The sequence below is a fragment of the Sander vitreus genome, chromosome 18, assembly GCF_031162955.1.
Source record: "Sander vitreus isolate 19-12246 chromosome 18, sanVit1, whole genome shotgun sequence".
Taxonomy (NCBI): Eukaryota; Metazoa; Chordata; class Actinopteri; order Perciformes; family Percidae; genus Sander; species Sander vitreus.
The window spans coordinates 16,393,274-16,417,691 of NC_135872.1; the positions used below are offsets into that span (position 1 = coordinate 16,393,274).

The following is a 24,418-nucleotide window of genomic DNA, read 5'->3' on the forward strand; positions in this document are numbered from 1 at the left end:
ACCAGAGCCTTGTGTCTCGCGCTTTCTACTGTCTCAATAAAGCACACTTTGATCATATTATACCTCAGCGTTCTCTCTCTCTCCTCCTCCTCCTCCTCCTCTTGCAGGCACCTAGCTGACATGGACTGTGATGGGAAGATGGACAGACAGGAGTTTTCCATCGCTATGAAGCTCATTAAACTCAAACTTCAGGGGCGGAATTTACCATCTGTCCTGCCAATTACCATGAAGCAACCTCCTGTCTCCAATTCTGCTTCAACCATCCCTTCATCAGCATGTTTTGGTAAAGATTTCTCAGAGGATATTACAGCCACAATCCAATTTAAGTTCCACTACATTTTACTCTTAACAACCTAACCTCTTAGAAGTGTTGCTTCACATAAACAAAATGGGATGCTTATGTTTTTGAAAAAGAAATAGTTCCTCTCACAAAGTGATTTAACTCAGATGAGATACAGTAATTTTCAGGGGTTTCCTTCTACACAATAAACCCATTTTAAAATGTTAAGTTATTCTGTTTTGTGAAATAGTGTTCTTGATCTGTTCATGTTCACGTGTGTTTCCTCCTCATAGGAATGGGGTCTATGCCAAACCTGTCAATTGGTCTCTCATCCATGTCAGCTATGTCAGCCATGCCCATCCTAACACCCATCCTGGCTAACCCCTCCATGCACTCTGTGCAAACCTTGGTGCCAACACCAATGACTCTGCCCCTCATCACCTCCCTGGGAAACCCTGGACTCCCCAACGGCAATGTCAACCTCCTCACCCCACCTCTTGTTTCCAACAATGCAGGTTGGTTCTGCAGTGGAACCATTCTGATTTGCTCACGGGACACATAAAGATAGATATTGATTAGTGGATTAGCACCAATTCATTCAGACTTAACCTGGGATCAAGAAGGTGAATGTATGCTGAAGATGTCGGATTATGTTCCAGAGTTAAAAGGATATTTCACTGGCACACATCACTGTGAGAATAAATGCAAAAGAGGACAAAAACAGCATAGATAAGGAGCTTGTGCTATTCTGCACAATAGCATAGAATAGTATTACAGCTGGGACCACAGATACAGGTTAAATGAGGAGAATAAATGTGCATGTTCTCATCTTTTTGGGTGCTTGACCCTTTAGGTGTAAATCTACTCAAACTTTTACAAGGTCCTTGGACCAATTGTACCAGCTCTTTGTAGGTTGAAACTAGTCTAATTATAACACAACACAAGTGTTTACTAAGTTGAGATGAGGCATCAATAAGTTAAAAACAGGTTACATCACACAGTTTAGCTCAAGTATAATAGTTGTTATTAAATATTTAAACCAAGTAACTTTCACGTTTAACTGCTACATGGCTAACTGAACCAACGACAAAGCTAACGTTAGCTTGCTAACATGTGACCCGTGCTGAATGAAGAGTAAAACGAGTTAAGGTCGACATGTTTGACCTAATAACGATGTAAACTAAAAAGATGTTAAATTATGTTTCACGGAAAAAAAAAAACTTGATATAGGCTACCTTAAATTACAAAACGTTATACTAATAGCATCAGACTGAAATAACGTGACCAAATAGCGTCGATTAGGTTAGCATAATGGAATATTTCCTTCTAATTCAAAACTATGTAAATACTACTAACTCTGACACACACTGATTTCTCCAATTATGCATAATTCAACAAAGTCCTGCCTACATTTGCACAGGACAGCTTCTGATGTGACAGTTACTTCCTGTTTACATAAAAGTCTTAACTAAAGACAGGTCATAACATTTAATGGTGCAAAATGATTAAGTAAATCACTAGTTTGAAACAAACTAGCAGTAGAGCTTAGAAAGGACTTAATGCACAAAGTTAGTGGGATTTATGAATAGCTAGTGCAACCCAATCCTGTTGTCTTATGTTTATTTTATCAGGGTCAGTTGGGTTTATGGTGCAGTGTAAATGTGGTGTAGTTTTCATATTGCAATATGAAAGGGCTGCACCTCTATCTACTTCCTGAGGTCTTTTATCTGACTTGAATGGAATATGGAAGCATCTGTATATTATATACAGTATGTGTATGTATATTATTTTTTTACCACCAAAGAGATGACTCACCACAGTCTTTAGTTGGTGTACGTATTAGATAAAAACATTGATATTAGTTTTGGTGTCACATATATAATATATTGTATACTTATTTCTTTCTTTTTTAATTTCTCTTTTATTTGACTGTGTACTCTTCATCTCTCACCACCTCCATCTGTCCTTTGGCTGCTCCTTTCATTCTCACTCTGTTCAAGCACAATTTTTGGCTGTGAAATGCGCAATCTAATGAGTGTGAGTGTGAAATATCTCTATTATTTGGTGTTCCCTCGATCTTAATTCCCCCCGCTCTCTGCTGCAATGCCACAGCTCTGGAGACTAACCCTCTTTAGCGCAGGGTTGCAGAAAACAGCAGTTTGTTTTTAGCCAGATGTCAATAACGTTGCTGATGGAACTCTGTGTGATACTACTGTAAAGTATGAGGAGATAAGATTAGATGTAAACATGTTCAAGGGCAACTGCACCATGCACGGCTACAGCATGTCAAAGGTTGATTGCATAAGAAAAAAGCACATGTACACTCAGTGTACTTACACATTTAGTCATATTACCTTGAGTTTTTCAAAATGATATTTAACTAACTGCCTCCAATCCTATTTGCAGCGATCCCTCTCTCTGGTTTCTCCTCTCCTATGGCATTCTCTCCATCCACCGGCATGTCAAAGGCCAACTCTCTTCTGGACCTTGGATCCAGCAGGTAAGACCCAGATTGTAAATAAATACATAGCCTACTGTTTACAATAACCATGTCAGCTCCCCCAAATAGCATGTAAAGAGAATTTTGTCAGCACATCAAGTTCCTCATGAAACCTACATTTATAATCAAGTACTCAAGTTTTTATATTTATTATGCAGTGATTTTAAGGGAAAGGCTGGTATAAACACACACTGCCAGCCCATTAGTCCAGTGCTTACAAAGAAGCAGAGTTTTTGCAGGGAAGGGTTAAGGATCTGAATGCAGGCAGTGATGAAACATGTAGATAACAGAGAGCGCAGGAAGGGCATTTTGAAATCAGATGTTCTAGTTGGAAGTGGGCTTGTTTAGAGTCACAAACATTCGAGTCAAATGGCATTCCTACAAGAGGAGGTCACTATTACTGTAAACTTTTGTTTTGTCCCAACAACTACTGATTGTATTGCCATGAAATTGTGTACAAATAGTCATCGTTCCCAGAGGATGAAGCCTACTTACTTTGGTGATCCCCTGAAATTTCCTCTAGCACCACAATGAGGTTCACATGTGTAGTTTTGAGTGAACTATTTTAACACATACTGGATGGATAGCAATGAAATATGGCACAGACATTCATGCCCCCTCAGGTTGAATTGTATAACTTTGGTAGGCCTAACCCCTTGCTTTTCCTCTAGTGCCACTGTTTCAAATTTTGTATCTGTCCAATACTTTGGTTTACAATGACAGACCCATCTGCCCTTAAGCTGTTTGTGCTTATTGTTCATTAGTAAATGCTAACAAGCTAAACTAAGATAGTGAGCATGATATTACACCTGCTAAAGCATGAACTGTTAGTAATGTTAGTACTGCTAATGTTAGTACTCAAAGCATCGCTGTATCTGTGTGCGGCCTCATAGAGCTGCTAGCGGGGCTCTGGACTCTTAGTCTTGTTAAAATGTAAAAAAAACAGTGTTTGTGTTTAAGATGAGTTGTGTAAAACATGTTAGAGAAAGTGGATTAAAGGAGATATATGCACTAATGTTTAGGTGGTCAATTCTAATAACTTGTCAGTGGGGGTTTGTCACATTTAAATGCTAATAATATCGCATTTGTTATCAGCCATGAATGTTAGCTTGTATCTCAAAGGGAGGTGGAAATATGAGATAGCGACTGGAGGGGTTTGTAGTTCTACATCTAAACTTTCATTTGTGTTTTTGCACAAAGCACCTAATCTCGGCAAGGAATAGTTCCAGTAGTGAGATGTAATGAGGAGTACACAAAGAAGAAACCAGAGTCTGTGAGTTTCTTTTTTCGCAGTTTCAGAAAAAAAAGACAAAAGCAATATCTAATATCCTTGATCCTTCTCATTATGTGGTTTGGGAAAAGGATAGGAGTAGTATCTGATTTCATTTTGAATGTGTTGTTTGAAATAGCCTAGTGTTTGTCCTGGCCTCCAGTTCACAGTGGTAAGGCAAGCATTAATAAGAGTGTTAGGATGACAAATACCAGTACAGGTTGATCCAGCAGCCACCCACATCACTTTGACCTTCCAGTCCTAATTCTGACATCCTCTCATATCATGCTTGACACTTGTTTTTATTTTTTTTAAGATTATTTTTTTGGGGCATTTTAGGTCTTTATTTCTATGGGACAGCTTAGACATGAAAGGGGATAGAGAGAGGGGGAATGACATGCAGCAAAGGTGGCACACACACACACACACACACACACACACACACACACACACACACACACACACACACAAAGAAAGAAAGTAAGCCCTTGGGCAGTGGGAGGATTCCCCATTGCATGTCCCATTGTCTCCCTGAAACCTCTTCTTTTATTTTAGAGGAGTGTTGCAAGTTTCCACCCAGCTATAATGATAAAAAAAAAAAGTACATTCTCCTCAAATGACCATCACCGACCCAGCCTATCATTTTGCTATTCTTGCAGAGGCACTGTTTATAATAAAAACACAACGGCTGATTAGCATAGCCCGAGAGTACGCCATTGTCTCGTTTCAGAGAGTGATTATCTACGTGGTCGCTCGCTTCCTCTGCAGCTAATTAAGAGCTGTGAGATAACAGCTGGGAGTCTCGGAGCAATTAGTGGTTTTCAGACGAGGCTTGAATACAAGGGAGAAAGGGAACGCTGACCACGTAATATTATTCTGTAATTTCCCTTTAGGTGATATATTGGTGTGTCGACATGCCTCTCTTTTTCTCTCTGTCCGTAGTTCAAATTCTTCCTCCACCACGTCGTTGGCCAGTAACTCTCCAAAGACAGGTGCAAGTGATTGGGCCGTTCCGCAGGGCGCGAGACTCAAGTACCGACAGCAGTTCAACACGCTAGACAAGCTCATGAGTGGCTACTTGTCTGGTAGGTCCCACACAGACACAGATGTCTACAGTATACACACTCCAGCCCTAAATAAACACAGGGTTCTCAGGACAGCTTGGCTGCTCATGAGTGGCCTTCTCAAAGTGATTGCTCTTAACCCCGCTTGACAGAACGTGGCGGTCAGATGTACCCAAACACGTTCACATCAGTTGGCATGAGAATTCACTCTATTATTTCTGATGTTATTTTTACTATGCAGGACCTCAGGTTAGAAATGCACTGATTGCATCCAACCTGACCCAGACTCAGCTCGCTACCATCTGGTGAGTATGAGGTGTGTGTGTGTGTGTGTGTGTGTGTGTGTGTGTGTGTGTGTGTGTGTGTGTGTGTGTGTGTGTGTGTGTGTGTGTGTGTGTGTGTGTGTGTGTGTGTGTGTGTGTGGCAGAGATAGATGGATAATGCCATTGAATCTCAACGACACTGGTATTTTTGCTTCTTCACCTGTGGAAATAATTGCCATGATTTACGACCCAAAACCTTCACATGAATATGATGTATTGCCAATTGGTTTGTCATTTAACGTGACTTTCCAAAAAAAGAAAAATTAAAACCTTAACGAAGCCAAAAAAGCCACATTTTTCTCTCAGGAGTTAGTGAAAACCAAAACAGAGCTAAAAGGAGAGTGTGTATAGGACTCATGAGCCAGGTGGTTAGAAACATCTGCAAATGAATGTTAAAGGTGCTCTAAGTGATGTGACACGTTTTTTAGGCTACAACATTTTTCACTTACAGCAAACATCTCCTCACTAGCTAGCTGCCTGTCCCCTGAACACACTGTAAAAAAACGTGGTCTCTGTAGACAGCGCAGGCTGCACCACGAACCATAACAAACAGTGTTCCAGCCAATAACCGACAAGAAGGAGCTGGTTGAGCCATCACTGAAGCACCATTAGCACGTAGGCTACTTCCACAATGCGCGTTCATGACTCAACCAACTCCTTCTTGTCGGTTATTGGCTGGAACACTGTTTGTTATGGTTCGTTGTGCAGGTTGGCGCAGTTTGTTTTTGTTGGCGTTTGTGGAGCCTGGGCTGTCTACAGAGACCGCCTTTTTTTTACAGTGGGTTCAGGGGACAGGCAGCTAGCAGATAGTGAGGAGATGCTTGCTGTACGTGACAAAAAATGTTGCAGCCTAAAAAACGCGTCACATCACTTAGAGCACCTTTAATGTTGCTCTGTGCCCGCTGGATGTGGAAATAGGCAACTGTTTGCGAACTTGTTCCTCATAACAACTTCATGAGGTGATAATTTGTCAATGTTTTCAGCTTGTTCCGCTGCCTCCAAAGAAAACAGTAGTGCTTCTTCAAAACCATGATATTCTAACCAAAAAAGTTCCATATCATCTTTATTGCTTTACAATGTGAGTTACTATGTTGTGCGTATATAGGACCTTGGCAGATGTGGATAAGGACGGTCAGCTACAAGCTGATGAGTTTATTCTGGCCATGCACCTGGTGGACATGGCTAAAACTGGCCGACCCCTACCCCTCACACTGCCTCAAGACCTGGTCCCTCCCTCTTTCAGGTAAGATACACACACAGATTGACTCACTCACTGGATTCATTAATACATTCATTATTACAACAACTGCCTAGATTCTTTTTTTCATTTCAGAGGAGGAATCAAGCCCAGTGAGCTTGTTAATGGAACGGGGCCCTACATAACTCCCTGTTTAATAGACACACCAGAGGTAGAACCTGCACAAAAGACCAAGAGCAGTGGTACGACATGTCCTGCACACTGTATGTTTTGTTGAAATTTGAGTCTTTGGTCTTACTCTGCGTCATTCCCTTCTCTTCTTCGTAGTGTCCTTCGAGGACAAGCTGAAGGAAAACTTTGCCCGAGGCAGCGCCGAGCTGGAGAAACGCCGACTGGCTCTGGAGGAAGAGCAGAGAAAGGAAAGGGACAGGAGAGAGAGGGAGGAGAGGGAGGCTCATGAAAGGAGGGAGAGGGAGGCAAGGGAGCAGGAGAACCGCAGGAGGCTGGAGGATGAGAGGCGGTTGGAGAGGCAGAGAGAGATGGAGAGACAGAGGGAGGAGGAGAGGCAGAGAGAGCTGGAGAGGAAGGAGGTGAGCGGGAGAAGTAGCCTCACCTGCGAGATGCTGAACATCTAGATTGCCATATCCGGTGACCATGTTCCTTCGTGTTTTTTTAGGCAGCGAAGCAGGAGATGGAGCGCCAACGGAGGGAGGAGTGGGAGCATGGGAAGAGAGAGGAGCTGGGCAGGAGGAGAGAGGGGGAGCAGGAAGAGATTTCCCGACTCAGGGCCAAAAAGAAGAGTCTAGAGCTGGAGCTGGAGGCTGTGGTGAGACTGCACTAACATTCAAAAATGCGCACTTACAAGCAAGAAAGCATGGGCACACACTGATATCAATTGTGCCCGGTCTCGCAGGGCAACAAGCACAAGCAGATCTCAGACCGTCTCCGTGACGCTCAGAGCAAGAGGCGGATCCTGAAGGAAGAGGTGGATCTTGTCAATCAGAAGAGGGATGCACGCATCATAGAGATCAACACGTTGCAGCTTCAGCTTGAGGTTAAAGAAATGCTTTTGCTTTCACTTCCTCCCCGTCAAATATATATATTCCCATAAATGTTTTTTTTCATTCTGTTTGTATGCCTCTGTGTTTCCCATAGGACTGGCAGAGGAAGCTCCTACAGCTGGTCCCAGAACAACAGAGGCTGAACGAGAAGCTGCGAAACATCAACCTCAACAAACTCTCCTGTGTGTGAACAAACGCCTGCTTGCACAACACAAAGACATCATAGCGCTCACTGAATTCTCTCCCTTGCTCACTTTGATCTTTGACCTTTGCCATGTAGCGGTGACTCTAACCTCTATGACCGGGAGTGTGACGGAAAAAGGCATGAATTGCCGGAGACTGAAGGACCAGCTGGACACTCTGGAGAGGGAGACCACAGACAAACTGGCCCAAATGGAGCAGTACAACAAGGAGCTTAAGGTCAGCGGTCGGCACAGACTAATTCAGGATATTTAATGACCTTTTTAGCCCTTTTAGACTTTTTGAATTCAACCCAACCCAAATTAGCACAGGACGAGCCACGTCAGCCCGCTGCAGATGAGGTCAGATCACAGATTATAGAAAAACTTTGATGTCTGTTCTGTCACCCATAGGTCTTTGTAGGGAACATGTTGTAGCTTTGAAGAAGTTTAGCTTCACTTCTCAATATCTTGGTCACTTGTTGGAGGCAGAACATTTAAGATTTGAAATATTGTGATGTGCCTGGGTGGAGCTGAGTTGTTAATACATTCATGCTGCGTTCCAGACACAATTTTTAGCCCGTAAATTACGATTTCAAGTCATGACTCACGACTTGGTAGCGTTCCAGGCAAAGTCACGAGCTGGCTAGCTAAACATTGTGCCGTTGGCAGGGTTCAGGTTAGGCTACCTAACGTTAACGTTAGCTAGCGCTAGCTGATATTAGCGATTTCTAGTCGGCGACATATTTTGGGCTTTATTTAATAAACATAACCTGTAGTAGTACACAATCGTATGTGTATTGCTTTGATTACAATGTGCGGAATTACTTTACGTTGCCTATTTATGTTTATTTATTTCTATTTCTCACCGTTAATCACCAGCATCTGTACAGCATCAACAGGGGTCGCCATTGTTGTTTATGTGTGTGTGACGTCAAAACTGTACTGGGAGTACAACAATCTGGTACGAGTTCACGGGTAGTAAGTTACGGGTTTGACTGCCGTTCCAGGGCACTTTCATGGGTAGAAGGTTGTGAAAACACGGGTTACGGGTTGCCTGGAACGCAACATAATACACCTGTCAATCCCAACTAATATCTTTTATTCTATGGAATGAGATTCAAGAAGCTGACTTGAGTTGTGTAATCCATCACAATTTGCATTCAGTGTTATCAATCCGAGTTTAAACTGCTTTGCTACACCAAGATTATTTAACACTATTAATAATTCATGTCAGCATATTGATTTAACTTAAATACACAAAATAAGAAAGTTTTTACGTAAAAAAAAATAATCTAAAACTTTATAGCATACAAGTAGATTAGCAAATATGTCACATTTACACACAAACTTGCATATGGTCTTTTAAATCTTCACATTCATATTTTTAAAAATTGCCATGAAAGAAATAGTTTGACATTTTGGAAAATATACTAATTTGCTTTGTTTCTAAGTGTTAGATCTTACTCCCTGCAAGAAAGCAAATAAGTGTAATTTCTAAACCTAAAAAAAAAGAAGAAAAAAAACAACATAATTGGCTGTTGAGGCCCTAACTCTTTTTGGAAAACAGTTGGGTATTTTTAGAACAACACTATATGATGGGTTACACCAATGTTCCAAACCAGAAGCTGTATTTTTTTATTTCCTTCAGCAATGGTTTATTGGAATAGAACAGTGTGAGTTTCACAGTTAAAACGCTACTGTAAAATCTTGTTCAGTTGGTCATGGTAAACTCTAGAGTTTCACCCTTAGGCAAAGAAAACCTTGTTACCTAACCCTTACTGCACACATACGGACTCAGACGTACACACTTGCTGGCAGAAAGTCTGAAAATTCAATACCTGTGGTGTATGATGTAATGCCTTCTCACAATGTCAACATCAATCTGATACTAATAGTTGCAGCGTCAAAATGCCTGCTCTCTCTCTCTTTTGGGTTGTTAAAATGTTTAACTTAACACTTTTAACGTCTTTCTTTCTCTCCTCCGTCCCTTTTTCTCTGCTTCCCTCTACCTGGACATCTTTCTTACTAATTTACGTTCATCTCGTCTCTGGTTTTCCGTGTTTATTTTCTTTTTTTTCTGATGCTTCTTTTCTTTCTGCTTTCCTTTTTTTTTCTTTTTTTTTTTTTTATCCGTCTTACAACTCCCATCTGTTTTCCTCCTTTCATTATTATACCTTCTGTCCATCCCCTTCTCTCCGCTCCTCTATTCTCTCCCCGCTATCCCTCCCGCCATCATCACACTGTGTGTTTCTTTCTTAGCTTGGGGATATGGATGACTGTGTCCTGCGGGGCCTTCTGTCTCTGCTGGCCTGCCTCAGCCAGCTCTTCCTTCTCATCAAGGTTATCTTTCTTCCTCTCTGCGTCTCTCACTCTACCTCCCACTGTGTAATCTTTTTGACCACCACTCCTTATTAGGGTTTTTTTTCATCTCACCTCTTGTTTTCCCTCAAGCCACAATGTTTAATCTCTCCTTTTCATCCTGAGATGATTCGATCTGTTCGCTCATCCTTGCTTTTTTTGGTACCATGTACCATTTGTTCTAGCCTGTGTTTTCTGTGTAAACAGGATGCACCCTGATGGTAACACACACACACACAGAATGCGTAACCTGCAGGATTTCCCTGTTAGAAAGGGGAAAAAATTGAACTCTGCATATACAGTACATATAGGCCTATACACACATCTGCATGTTTCTGTGAATGGCTGCCAGTTTGTGGACTTTTTTTTACATCAGTTTCGCATGTTTGGAAATGATTGTATTTGTACTATTGCACCAAACAGGTGTAGTTTGTTGAGATGAGTTTTGCAACACATGTGATGTAGAGTACTGTACTCTTCATTGGCTGTGTTATGGTCGGAGCAGAATGAAAGCTTGCATATAGTTGTGTTGTGCTTTGTGGCTGATCATAACCCTGTCTTTGCATTCTTAAACTGGTTGTGTCTTTTATGCCTTTCTCATGCATTGTACATTCTGTGGCTGCATCAGGAGCTGAGGGAGAAGCAGGTGAGGCAGCAGGCTGTCCTAGACGACCTGCACAGAGTCAAAGAGGAGAAACTTAGAGAGCTGCAGAGGCGCAGGGAGGAGGAAATGGAGAGGAGAAGGAGGGAGGAAGAAGAAGAGGCAGCCAGGTGAGTGTGAGGGAACATGGGGCTGCAAATTACTCATGCTTGACGTGAATCTTTTGTTTCTCAAGATATTTTAGGTGACCTTAATTTCCAATAAAACACATTTTCTGTGTCTGGCTTTTCACTTCCCACAGACAGGCGAAGCTAGAGCAAGAGAGAAAAGAGCAGGAGAAGAGAGAGAAGGAGGAAGAGGAGGCGCGTCAAAGGAGGCTCCTGGAGGAGCAGAGTGCCAGACAGAGGGAGGAGGAGGAGAGGGAGGCACAGGCTCGCCTCCGAACAGCCCAGGAGAAAGCACAGGAAGAGGAGAGAAGAAGGAGAGAGGAGGAGGAGAAGAGGAGGAGGGAGGAGGTTGAAGAAAGGAAACAGAAAGTGGAGGAGGAGAGGAAGACCAAAGAAGAGCAGGAAAGAGGAAGACAGCAGCCGGTGTTAGTGGCTCAGGGATCCTCCAAGCTGACCACGTATAGAGCTCTGTACTCATTTGTTGCCCGAAACGCGGATGAGCTGAGTATAGATGCAAGCGGCCTCATAGAGGTACGAGACACACACTCACAATGTAAACACACACTACACACATATTCACACATTTACCATTAGATGCCTAAACCTATATCAGCATTTCAAAAGCCACAAAAATCTTGTTCTTGTCTTTTTTTTTATTTACCTCTTGCTTTTTAAGAAAATGTAGTTTTTATAAGTGGGTCAAAATGGCCTGTATGCATTTACAAGTACAAATTATAGGAATTGTTCATTTCTGTCAGGGATGTTACAGTATGTTTACTGTGGACCACATCTCAGCTGTCATTAGCATCACCTCTCAGCTACATCATTTTACACAGCAAGATAACTTTCTATTTGATAGGTAGGCTACATGTAAGAAGAAAAATATAACACTAAATAACAGGCGTTTAACATAACATTTACATGTTATTATGTAATGTTATTTCCTATTGTGTAAAACATTACCTGCTTTTATAATCGCATTAGCCTTCTTTATAGCTAGCTAGCACACATGTAAGCTAATTAGCTAATGTTACTGTAGATGTTGCATTTTTGGCAGTTAGATGTTGAGTTTTACTGTAATATTTGTTAGTTTGTAATATAATATTTGATGACTCATGATGACATGGGGTGGCAAAGAATGCAGGACAGAAATAAACAAAGTTAAGTGAAAAGAAAGAGTGGTCAGATCTGCCCAAGTAAAAAGGACAGTTAAACAAGCAGTTTGATTAAACTGTGTTTTCCATGATGCAGGTGGATGAGAAGACCGTCGGTGAGCCTGGCTGGTTGTGCGGGAGTTACCGTGGAAAAAAGGGCTGGTTCCCCCAGAGTTACGCAGAGAAATGTCCTTCCCCCTCTACCACTGAGACAACCCCTTCTTCACCTGGAAAATCGTCCTGTCCGCCGCCATTACCACTTAACACAGGGTAACATAGAGAAAGACAGAGAATGGGACAGACACTTTCTGTGTGATATTTCACTTCCCCTACACTAAAGAATGTAGTGTAATGGAAGTTTCTGGTCCAGCAGGGGTAGAGGTTTCAAAGTTTAGTGAATGTAACAAATAAGACAGTCGGAGAACTGAACCAAGTTAGGGTTTTCGTATTTATTAGAATATATTTGCAAATATAGGAAGAATAACAGAGTCACAAAAGCACAAGCAGCTCAGTGAGTACCGATTCTTCAAATGAGTCAAGGAAACACTGAGATTAAATGCACATTGGGAAAAGGGGAGTGACAATTCAAACATGATCTACCTACAACAATGGTTTACATTTTCATACAGACAGTGTCCAGATAATGTTAACAGGTTATAGGTTAACATGCACATAAAGATAAAGATCTTGTCAGATACCTTTCTAAATCTCCCAAGGTGTCATAAACCCACTTCACCTTATCCCCTGTCCCCCACTTTCACATCTGGGGTCACATTCCCCGGACATCGTAACTGACTAGGGAGGAACGGATCTGGGAAGGAAGATGGTTTATAGTGTCCTTGTAGTTTATCAGTTTAAACAAAGGGCCTATGCTTCGTCTCCCAGACTTTTCAGTCTCAGCAGTTAAAGCAGGATCGAATCAACATGATAAGGGGAGACAAACTGTTCTTTCAATAGTGCTGAGAGAAGGCTATGTGTTAATAAAAACATAAGAAATAGAAGGAACAGTGCTCAAGTGCAATTTTTGCCATTACCTACAGCCTACAGTTTTGTGCTTTTGTGCTGTCTGCTACTCTGTAACAGTCACCTTGGGCATTGTAATTTATGCCACAGTACTGTTGGGTTGTTTTTATTCTTGTGTTGGCTCCTTCCTTTATGGTTTGTCCCTCCTGTTTTACCCAGAGTCCCAGATGGGGAGGTAGCGTGTGACAGCACTGTTCCTGCCCAATCAGACGCTTCACAGGTAAAGCTCGACTTATGTTTACTTTTAACTCCAGGCATGTGGTGAAATGGGTCTAACTTAGTTTTCTTAAAAGAAAACTCCTAATGGACAGATACACATTTTGGTGACCTACTCCAGATGCAAATTAAAACCCTGCTTTCTTGCTGTGTCAATTCAGAGCTTAGCATTCATTTTCTGGATAGAGTAGTTTGTAGGCCTATGTTTCATACAGTAGCAACATGGGAGTTATCTGTTTTTATCCTTTCTGTATACTCTCTGTTGTCAGGCATCACAAGGACAAAACGTTCTCGTAATATCTGAGCTTTTGGATTATTTGAGGCCTCCCTGTCCTGCCAGTTCATTAAGATTAAAGCTTCTATAATTAATATTTTCATATTAACAATGGATTATATGACTATGTGAAAAATGAACTGAGTCACTTGTAATGACAAACCTACAGAGAATTATCATGCGATCCTACAGTTCCCCTCAGCTCTACAGAGCTTTTTAGCTTCTTTTAGCTCATTATTTGGGTTTTCCAGCTTGCAACTTTACTGTTTTGGTTCAGTCTCACTGCTCTCATCAACATCATTTCCAGCTATTATATACTTACAGTCAAAGTTAGCAAGTAGCTGCTGAACATAGTGGAGCATTTAGCAGCTAAAGAGTCAGCTTTTTCCCTCAGGACTGGGTGGCATCCAAAACAGAGCTAAAAGGAGAGTGAATGTTGGACTTATATATGTATATGACTCTGAATGAATGCTAATGTTTCTCTGTATCTGTTGGATATGTAAGTAATGTAAGCAACTGTTTGCTAATATGTTGCCATGTCAACTAGGTAAGGTGATTATAAGTCAATGTTATGTTTACAGCTTGTTGCACTGCCAAAAAAAAACATTTAATGCAATTTAAAAATAGTTCAAATGTTAGCTTAAACTTTGCTAGGTTTCCTGTTGGTGTATTGATGTCTGCCTTCACTGTATATCTGTGCTATAAACAGGCTTTGGCAGGCAGCTAACTAGGTCTCGCTGGGGTACTCGCACACACGCACGCACACACACGCACACACACACACACACACACACACCTTCAACAGCAGCATGGCTGTATATTTATAGCGTTTTTCCCTATTGAGAGTTCCTCTCTCTCTGCCTTTCTGTGGGTCACACAGACATTTAGACATCAGACATCTCCCAAAAGATAACATGCGTGTTAGTAGGTCTCATGGTCAGAAAGTGTGAGGTGAACAGAGATATTTTAAACTGCTCTATATCTAGATGAGTCGCTGGGAGGCTAATTTGATGGTTTCCTTGATTTCTTATAGATGACTTGCTCCATTGTGCCTAATGTGAAACCCCGCTGCTCTACTAATCTCACTCCTCAGTCCTCCGTCCCTCTGCTGGCTCGAGCCGTCTCCTCATGGTCAGCCACCTCAGAAACTCACCTCAACCTCTCCTCCGATGCGGATGACGTCATCACTGCGCTGCTGAGCTTCTCACAGGGTGACGTCATCAGCGTGCTACAGCAGAGGGAAGACTGGTGGTTGGGACAGCTCAACGGGACACGGGGATGGTTCCCCAAAACCTATGTCACTTTGGAGACGGGTGGCAATGCAGAGTATGAAGACACACGAGAGAAGACGCATACACACACACCTGTCTGATGTTAACTTTAAGCTGATCGTAAATTGACTGTTTTTTTCACCCATTTTAGTGTGGATGCATTCGACACATCTGACTCTGTTCAGCTAGAGGGTAAGTGTAGTATATCTGTAGAAAAAGGTCTCACATACATATTATCATGACAAGCCTACTGTCAGATATGTGGCTCTGACTTTCACTCTTGTATTTTAATCCTAACCAGAGTATGTGGCCTTGTACACTTATGAGAGCCCAGAGGCGGGGGACCTGACGTTTGTTGAGGGAGATGTTGTCATGGTGACAGAGAGAGAAGGAGAGTGGTGGCGAGGATGCATCGGGGATCAGACAGGGGTTTTCCCCTCCAACTATGTCCGACCTGTTGAACCAGAGGTGATTCAAGCTGTAAAGTAAAAAAGTATTATTATAACCAATGGTTTTTGCTGTTTCTGACCTAAATCGGAAATGTTTGTAATAATAGAAACACAAATTAGTTTAATTTATGATTTTATTTATTGTGTAAAGTATGTTATAGATATTTAGTTTAAGAAATATTGCAAAGATTAGTCATCAGGATAACAGACATTTTATCAATCATACCTTTTTTCATTTTTTTATTGTTAGTCAGATAAAATAAGCAACTTTGGAAACTTGTGATAAGCATGTGTTATTTCTTGACAATCGATTCTAGAAAGCAATTAAAAGCTAGCATTTATAGCCATCCTAACATTATTATTTTTTCAAGTTACATAATTTTGAATGGAATTTACTTAATTATTACATTACTCATTAATTTACTACTACTTTATTCATTTAGGCGACAAAACCTGGAGCTCCAATCAAAAAGCCTGGTGAGACAAATAGTGCACACATGCACGCACGCACGCACGCACGCACGCACGCGCGCACGCACGCGCGCGCACACACACACACACACACACACACACACACACACACACACACACACACACACACACACACACACACAGACAGACACATAACACACAGTCTGCTGATTAAATCTGTTATGCTCTTGACATTTACCTGATCTAAATTCATCCTTAGCTTTATCTGTTCGGTCAACAGAGATCGCCCAGGCAGTCGCCACCGCTGTTGCCCCGACGATGCATCAGCTGCGTCTGTCTCCAGGGCAACTGATCGTGGTCCTGGCCAAGAACTCCACTGGCTGGTGGCTCGGGGAACTGCAGGTCAGTTATTAGTGCTATAAGGGCCCTAAGAGAGTCATAGTAGTCTTATATATTTACCTCTTAATGCTGATGTCCAGTTCAAGATCAATGGCACCTTGGAGGTCTGTATGTGTATCAGTAATCCGTCATAATGGAGAATATTTAAATATCCACATTGATGGTCTTTTCTTCCTCTGTTTCGATTTAGAATTCAGAAGTGAACCAGCAGGAGATTGATTTACTCTCACTGGCTCTTTTCCCTCCAGGCTCGAGGCAAGAAGCGGCAGAGAGGCTGGTTTCATTCCTCTCACGTCAAGCTCCTCGGCCCCTCCAGCAGCAAGTCCTCTCCCTCCCCTCTGCCAGGTGATGACTGACACCCTTCGAAATGATTCTGTCTTATATAGACAAATTGATATTTCTACGCCACTATTACTTTGACAACTGTGCCAATAACTCCCTGATTTTTACATTTTACACAAACATAATGCAATAATGCATTCACAAGTATGGTGCAAATACTAAGATGCTAATACATTACTGTAACTCCCTGTATCAGTGGCCGACTAACCTGTAATGAGTGTATGTAATTCCGAATTGCATTTCTGTCATTTTGTGATTTTTAGGGTTGAACTGCATTGTATCCAAATATCCAAATAATGCTGTATTTTGTCCAGTAATAATTCCAGAAAACCTTAAAAAGTCTCAAAACATTGATGACATTTGACAAGATTAAGAGTCTACAGCCATGCTTTGTGAGCTAAATGTTAATGGCATGACAACGCTAACATGCGGATGTTTAGTAGGTATGTTTACCTTAGTCACCATTTAAGTTTAGCATGTTAACGTTTGCTAATTAGCACAATGTATTTCGGGGAATGTATTTAGTTTTGCAGATATTTGGTCAAATATGAAATATGAAAGGTCAAGTTAATAATTTGACCTGTTGATGGCGGTAGATGAAATATTATTACAATTCATCCTGAGGGAGACATGAATGTTTGTACCAAATTTCATGGCAATCCATGCAATAGTTGTTGAGATATTTCAGTCTGGACCAAAGTGGTTGACCGACCAAATGACCAACATTGCCATTCCTAGAAAACCTAGCAAAAATTCAGTACACTGAACCATCTGAACATGCTGAAACTCACGTCCTTGTAAAACCCCATATCTGCCTTTTCTCCCCTCAGTGTGCCAAGTTATCGCAATGTACGACTACACCGCTGCTAATCGGGATGAGCTGAGCTTCTCCAAGGGTCAGCTCATCAGCATCCTGGACAAGACCAACCCTGACTGGTGGAAAGGAGACGCCAATGGGGTCACCGGCCTGCTGCCCACCAATTATGTCAAGATGACCACAGAATCCGACCCCAGCCAGCAATGTGAGTAAACCTAAGAACTTTTCCTGAGAGGGACAATATTTCTCTGTCGTATTATTTGAGAGAAAAACAGTAATTTACACATGGAGTTGGAATTATTGTAGGAGTGTTGTTAGGGGAAAATAAGACTGTTCAAACTGATAAAAACATATTTATCAGCTGTAGAAACAAACTTCCCACTTGTTGCTGACAATCTGATTGGTTGACTTGGCTCACTGCAGGTACAGTAGATCCATTATCCATGTCAGAGCATGGAGAGAGTGACGGTAAGAGTTGGTTTCTGTCACTGAGGGGGTCAATGGTGAACATGAACCCACTGCACTTAAAAGGCTCAATCCCCCACATAGTTTGGGTGTGGTGCTTATTGAAAATTCATGAATGGGATCTCACACTTTCTTAAATTAACAAAAGACTAAAAGTGAAATCATTGTTAAATTGCCTTTTAAGTGGCGCTGAAGTGGCTGCACCAACAACTGATATTCAATCAAAAGGATAGTATAACATTTTGGAAACTACGTTCCGCTCGGGGCTTTCTTGTCAGGAATGTGTCTGTCAAATGGAGCTAGCAGGCAGTAAGCTTAGCATAAAGACAGGAAGCAGGGAGAAAATGTCTCTGGCTCTGTTTAAGTACATAAAAATACCAACACTTATCAAGCTCACTAAACAACATGTTATATCTAATTTGCTTTAACCTTACAAAAACAGAAATACAACAAGGCTAGCTAGATAGGCTAGCTGTTTCCCCTTTGTTTTTATGTTAAACTAAGATAACAATCTTTTGCTGTAGTTTCATATTTGGCGTACAGACATAAGTGGTATCAATCTTCTCATCTAGCTCTCTGCAAGAAAGTGAATGAGCGTATTTCCCAAAATGTCTTACCAACAAATCACTGGGTCACAGAACAAAAGGGAACAACCACTGATTTGTTTCAAATGAAGAGCAAATGTCTTCATCCTAATCAGTCACATTTTTGGAAGCTTAATTTTCACTGGGAAATTGATAAGGTAGGTAGAGATAATGTACAATGCACGTGCCCACTATGCATACTCCTGTGTGTCTGTTGGACAGGGTGTGATTCTACTTCTACTTTCTTATTCACACATAGCCGGTCTGATGATTGAAAAAAAGAAGGGTTGTGTGTTTGAATTAGTATTCATAGCTTGCGTGTTCTCCCCACAGCAGTGGATCTCTGTTAACAAGAGTGAACACGCTGGACGTTTAATTAGGATGAACTTGTTTAAGCTGCAGACACAAAACACAATGAAATTTTAATTTTACTTCTAGTTGAACATGAACTCCTACACACCGCAGCACACACAAGGCGTGTGCTTCATCAGAGAGAAGAAAAAAAAATGGAAGAACTTACGATCATGCTTCCAGCTGATATGATTAGTAACAACATTTACATTTCCAGAAATACATTATTAATGCACCTGCATGTAAGGGTCTAGCATTAATATTAAAACTATATTAATGTCTCTCCATCTCTCCTTCATCTCACTCACCTCCCCCTCCTCCACTTCATCTCTTTTTTTCCTCTGTAGGACAGTAATGCTGGCTTTCCTCTCTACTCCTTCTCTTCTGTGTCCTCCTCCTCCTCCTCCTCCTCCTCCTCCTCCTCTTCCTCCTCCTCCTCTTCCTCCCCCCTTCTGTCTGAGCCAATCCGAATTGCCCTGTCGCAACAGGAAGCCCAGCTGCCAGCGAGAACAGCCCAGCTCTGCGCTTTCCACCTCACTCGTTTAGGATGTGGTGTTCTTTGCTTCTCTGTTTTTGATCCCCCTTTTTTTTATTTTGCTTCCTTTACCCTTTCCTCTTTAATTTTTCTCCACTGTCTTTTTCTATAAGGCATTTATTACTCACCCTTACCCCCCTCCCTCTCTCCGTTTCCTGCGTTCCCCTTGATGTTTCTTTAACTAATTAACCAGGGGAGCGAGGCAGAGGCAGCTAGACGTGTCTTAGAGGCTTTTTTTCCCTCTGATACAAAGGCATGAAATGTGTAGTTTTGCTAAAGATAAATGGAAATATGGATCATAAGAGTTTGATTATACAGTATAATAAAACAAATATGGAAATGACGTCAGTCATTTAGTTTTCTAAATCAGGCTATGAATCTGTAATAATTTTTAACAGGGTCACTCATTCTTGCACTAACAACATTAAACCTTGCTAAAATGGACCAACATGAAGACTCACTGTTGCTTAAATCACCAATAACCTTGATTGCTACTTGCTAATGCATTGCTTGTACTAACATTTAATTGTGATTTTATTATTGACTTATGCACTCCTCCGTTTATTAATGCTTTCAAGCGATGAAGGTTGAAACTCATGCTGTACTGAACTGTGATATCACCAGCAAAAGAAAACACACAGATATTAGCATATCAACTGGCAATGGTAGATTCCGGGATAATGACACACCACACTGCTGACATTTACGTCCAACTTTTGCCAAGTTTAAACCTCAAAGACTACCAACTGAGTTTTCCACTGCTCTTTCCCTCGAGCATTAGCTACTTTACTCATTCACACCTATGCAATCATAAGGTGCTTCATTTTTTTTCTTGAATTCTTTCATTTAGTGTACTTGGGAGCCGTGTTCTTAGCGTTAGCATTAGCCTGCTATGTCCCCTAAGTTCATGTACTGCAACTACAACGTGCCTCACTCTTGTTTCTGCATTAAATGTAAATACGATATAGAAGTGATAATAAATGGAGATTTTAACACGCTGATGTGTGTGGTGTTTTTGACAAAGGTGCTGTATTTCCTCACTGTATTGGTGATTGACAGGAAAGTGTTGGTGTGTTTGTGCATGCCTTTGTGCATGTTTGCCCGTTTGCATGTGTGTGTGTGTGCGCTGCAGGGTGCGCTGACCTGATGACGTTGGACACTATGACGCCTCAGGAGAGGAAGAGGCAGGGTTACATCCATGAGCTCATCCAGACTGAGGAGACCTACGTGGAAGACTTGGAGCTGGTTCTAGAGGTAGGGACGAACACACACACACACACACACACACACACACACACACACACACACACACACACACACAAACACAATACAGGTGAACATATTTTCTATAGTATTTCATTTTTCTTCCCATCTCAGGTCTTCTACAAGCCCATGTCTGAGTCAGGCCGTCTAACAGAAGCTGAGATGGGAGTGATCTTTGTTAACTGGAGGGAGCTGATAATGTGCAACACCAAACTACTCAAGTAGGTACCAAACACCACATTTATGACGCATTCTGTGAAATGTTGTGACTCTACTCTGCTTCTTCAATGGATGTTTCTGGGTACTATGTGCTAGGGGTGGGGGAAAAAAATCGATACAGCATAGTATCGCGGTATTTTCTGTGGCAATACTGCATCGATACACAGACGCCAAGTATCGATCTATTATCGATCTATTATTATGTGTTGGTCAGTTTGTCTGCTGGACAAGCCCATTTTGCAGCAATAAAACTGAAGTGAGATGAACAAACAGAGAAATTATCTTTTTAGATAAAACAAGATGTTGACAAACTTTTTGGGGACATCATTTGAAATTGGGAAACATTTGAAGTTAGAAAAAAAGGTAATAAATTGCAATATATCGCAGAATATTGCCACATGTTTAAAGGAACACACCGACTTATTGGGACTTTAGCTTATTCACCGTAACCCCCAGAGTTAGATAAGTCCATAGATACACTTCTCATCTCTGTGCGTGTTGTAACTCTTTCCGACGGCTCCACCGGTAGCTTAGCCTAGCACGGATCCTGAAGGTAATCAGTTCCAACTAGCCTACTGCTCCGAATAAGTGACAGAATAATGCCAACATGTTCCTATTTACATGTTGTGATTTGTATAGTCACAGCGCGTACAAATAACAAGGTCACATGGGACACAGCCATCTTCTAACCGTATATAAACTGGGAACTATATTCTCAGAAAGGAGAAGCAGTGCTACTTCTGCTACTTGGGCGGAGTGATACGCTTGCAGCACCTGAGAAGCCCTGAGCAGAGAGTAGAAATGCTTTGCCTTTCTGAGAATATAGTTCCCAGTTTATATACGGTTAGAAGATGGCTGTGTCTCATGTGACCTTGTTATTTGTACACGCTGTGACTATACAAATCACAATATGTAAACAGGAACATGTTGGCATTATTTTGTCACTAATTCGGTGCAGTAGGCTAGTTGGAAACGATTACCTTCAGGATCCGTGCTAGGCTAAGCTACCGGTGGAGCCGTCAGAAAGAGTTACAACACGCACGGAGATGAGAAGGGTATGTATGGACTTATCTAACTCTGGGGGTTACGGTGAATAAGCTGAAGTCCCAATAAGTCGGCGTGTTCCTTTTAAAATTGCAATAGTATCGTATCGTGACACAAGTATCGTGATGATATCGTATCGTGATGATATCGTATCGTGATGATATCGTATCGTGAGGCCTCTGGTGATTCCCACCCCTTCTTTTGGCCAAAGGGAGAAACTGAACAGTGAGAAAAATGATTTAAAGCAGAGATCTTCAACAGGGGTTCCCTGACCCCTAGGGGATCCTCAGAGTCAATGCAGGGGGGCCTCCAAATTAGGTTTAAGTTTTTTCAAAGATGAAAAAGTCCTTAAAATTAATTCAACATATTATTAGCAAATATAAATCCCCACTGATGAGAGGCTTACTGGTCTATAGGTAAGGTAATCACAAAGATCCACAGATACAGTTCATCCTAAGGATTCACTGTTCCACATTTATGTTTAACATTAAAAACATGATTTATAAAATCATGCCAACAATTATTAGGCTATTTTAATAATTTAGTATTCTATACAAAAAAAGGTATGTATAAAGGCTTTAGGCCGCCCTCCACGTAATGTAGGCCCAGTTTAATATGCAACTTAATTTTATACAATATATGTCGTAGGGGGGTCCATGCTCCATCTCTCTTTCAGTTAAGGGGTCCTTGGCTTAAAAAACGTTGAAGACCCCTGATTTAAAGGAAATCCACTGTAAAACAGATTTTGATCTACAAATGAAGATGTAACAAAAATCGTGTTTTGCATCATCATCATCGTCCCAGGGCGCTGCGGGTCCGTAAAAAGACCGAAGGAGAGAACATGCCGGTCCAGCTGATAGGGGATCTGTTGGCTTCGGAGCTCGCACACATGCAGCCTTACATCCACTTCTGCTCCTGCCAGCTCAACGCCGCTGCCCTGCTGCAGAGCAAAACCCACAACCAGCCTGACTTTAAAAACTTCCTCAAGGTACGACTTGTAGATATTGGATAGTGACATAAAAAAAACGTTATGTAGAAACAAAGGGACAAAACATATGGTTCTGAGATGCAACAAAATATACATCTTTATCTCTCTCGCCTCCTGTTGAGCAGAAGATAGCCACTAACTACCGCTGTAAAGGAATGCCACTGTCCAGCTTCCTCCTCAAGCCCATGCAGAGGATCACACGATACCCTCTGCTCATAAAGAACGTATGTGGAACAAATGCTCTCTGTTTGTCTAATTACAATATTCCCCACCGATCACTTTTTTCCTCTAATATTCACTACGTATGCAATTCCATGTTTCTCTCCTTTCCTCTTCTTGTTGGTCAGATCCTGGAGAACACCCCAGATGGTCACGCGGACCGCAGCCCACTGAGAGAAGCTCTGGAGCGGGCCGAGGAGCTGTGCTCTCAGGTCAACGAGGGAGTCCGGGAAAAGGAGAACTCAGACCGGCTGGAGTGGATACAGAGCCACGTGCAGTGTGAGGGAGCTATAGTGGTAAACACATCCAGACATGATGTTTTTTTTTGTTTTGTTTTTTCAGATTTTTTGGGGGGGCCTTTTCCCTTTATTAGACAGTAACAGTGGATAGACAGAAAAGGGGGAGAGAGATGGGTGACACGAAGCAAAGGGCAGCAGGTCGGATTCGAACCCGCACCGCTGCAAAGGACCCAGCCTACAAGGGGCGAACACTCTTAGTGGGTGAGCTAGAGGCCACCCCCAGACATGATGTTTTTATATTCACGGGTGCAAATCAAATTTAATGACGGCATGTGTAGTCTGTTAATGCCGATATTTTATTACTGCAGTAAAGTACAGTTGTAAACACTCCATTCAATGCATTTTATGTTGGATGCCACTGTGATATATTCTGCTGGAATAACTCAGTGCTTCTTCCTCACATCAGAATTGATGTTATCTGTTACTAAAACAAATGCACGCATACAGTAGCAAACCCAGGGAGCATTTTTCACTAAAGCACTTAATTTATTCATAGTACTTGATAGTTTCCTCTCCTCAGTATTGCCTTACTTTCTTTCAGCACTTGGTCTTCAACTCGCTGACTAATTGCCTTGGGCCTCGCAAGCTGCTCCACAGCGGTCGGCTTTACAAAACCAAAAGCAGCAGGGAGCTGTGGGCTTTCCTCTTCAGTGATTTTCTCCTCCTCACACACAGCGCCAAACCCTTCTCCTCCTCTGGATCAGACAAGCTATTCAGCCTCAAGACCAACATACAGCTGAAGATGTACAAAACAGTAAGCGCAGACAGGAATATAAATACCTTTATGGTGTTGAAATACGATTTATGTTGCTTTGATTATTTATGAAATAGTGCTAAGGTGAAGTCTTACAATCATTTTCCTTCTGACTTCTCTCCATAAGTCATTCATCACTTCATTTTCTCCTCTAGCCACTGTTTCTAAATGAGGTTTTGGTGAAAATGCCACCGGACCCCTCCAGCGATGAGCCAGTCTTCCACGTCTCACACATCGATCGTGTCTACACACTCAAAACGGAGACCTTGAACGAGAGGTACGCATGCACATGTACATCTTCACACACTAAAAACTA

At 41.7% G+C, this 24,418-nt stretch overlaps 1 protein-coding gene across 6 annotated transcripts in view; it reads left to right on the forward strand.

The window, feature by feature from the left end:
* The window catches only part of LOC144533022 (intersectin-2-like), a 39,690-nt gene that overhangs the window by 13,164 nt on the left and 2,108 nt on the right, over positions 1–24,418 (forward strand). Inside the window, exons 5-35 of one of the 6 annotated variants that reach the window (XM_078274060.1) lie at positions 108–283; positions 574–795; positions 2,687–2,780; positions 4,993–5,135; positions 5,356–5,419; positions 6,543–6,680; positions 6,771–6,877; positions 6,963–7,225; positions 7,312–7,461; positions 7,549–7,689; positions 7,791–7,878; positions 7,977–8,116; positions 10,865–11,007; positions 11,139–11,535; positions 12,256–12,428; positions 13,341–13,401; positions 14,705–14,997; positions 15,094–15,134; positions 15,244–15,410; positions 15,835–15,868; positions 16,083–16,225; positions 16,471–16,567; positions 17,395–17,586; positions 17,805–17,849; positions 20,449–20,570; positions 20,694–20,800; positions 22,647–22,830; positions 22,956–23,054; positions 23,178–23,345; positions 23,890–24,102; positions 24,258–24,379. In XM_078274060.1, coding sequence (XP_078130186.1) covers positions 108–283; positions 574–795; positions 2,687–2,780; positions 4,993–5,135; positions 5,356–5,419; positions 6,543–6,680; positions 6,771–6,877; positions 6,963–7,225; positions 7,312–7,461; positions 7,549–7,689; positions 7,791–7,878; positions 7,977–8,116; positions 10,865–11,007; positions 11,139–11,535; positions 12,256–12,428; positions 13,341–13,401; positions 14,705–14,997; positions 15,094–15,134; positions 15,244–15,410; positions 15,835–15,868; positions 16,083–16,225; positions 16,471–16,567; positions 17,395–17,586; positions 17,805–17,849; positions 20,449–20,570; positions 20,694–20,800; positions 22,647–22,830; positions 22,956–23,054; positions 23,178–23,345; positions 23,890–24,102; positions 24,258–24,379 — 4,527 coding nt within the window. The remainder of the gene's footprint in view (positions 1–107; positions 284–573; positions 796–2,686; positions 2,781–4,992; positions 5,136–5,355; positions 5,420–6,542; positions 6,681–6,770; positions 6,878–6,962; positions 7,226–7,311; positions 7,462–7,548; positions 7,690–7,790; positions 7,879–7,976; positions 8,117–10,864; positions 11,008–11,138; positions 11,536–12,255; positions 12,429–13,340; positions 13,402–14,704; positions 14,998–15,093; positions 15,135–15,243; positions 15,411–15,834; positions 15,869–16,082; positions 16,226–16,470; positions 16,568–17,394; positions 17,587–17,804; positions 17,850–20,448; positions 20,571–20,693; positions 20,801–22,646; positions 22,831–22,955; positions 23,055–23,177; positions 23,346–23,889; positions 24,103–24,257; positions 24,380–24,418) is intronic. The other 5 variants (XM_078274061.1, XM_078274063.1, XM_078274065.1 and 2 more) reach the window with 5 other exon arrangements.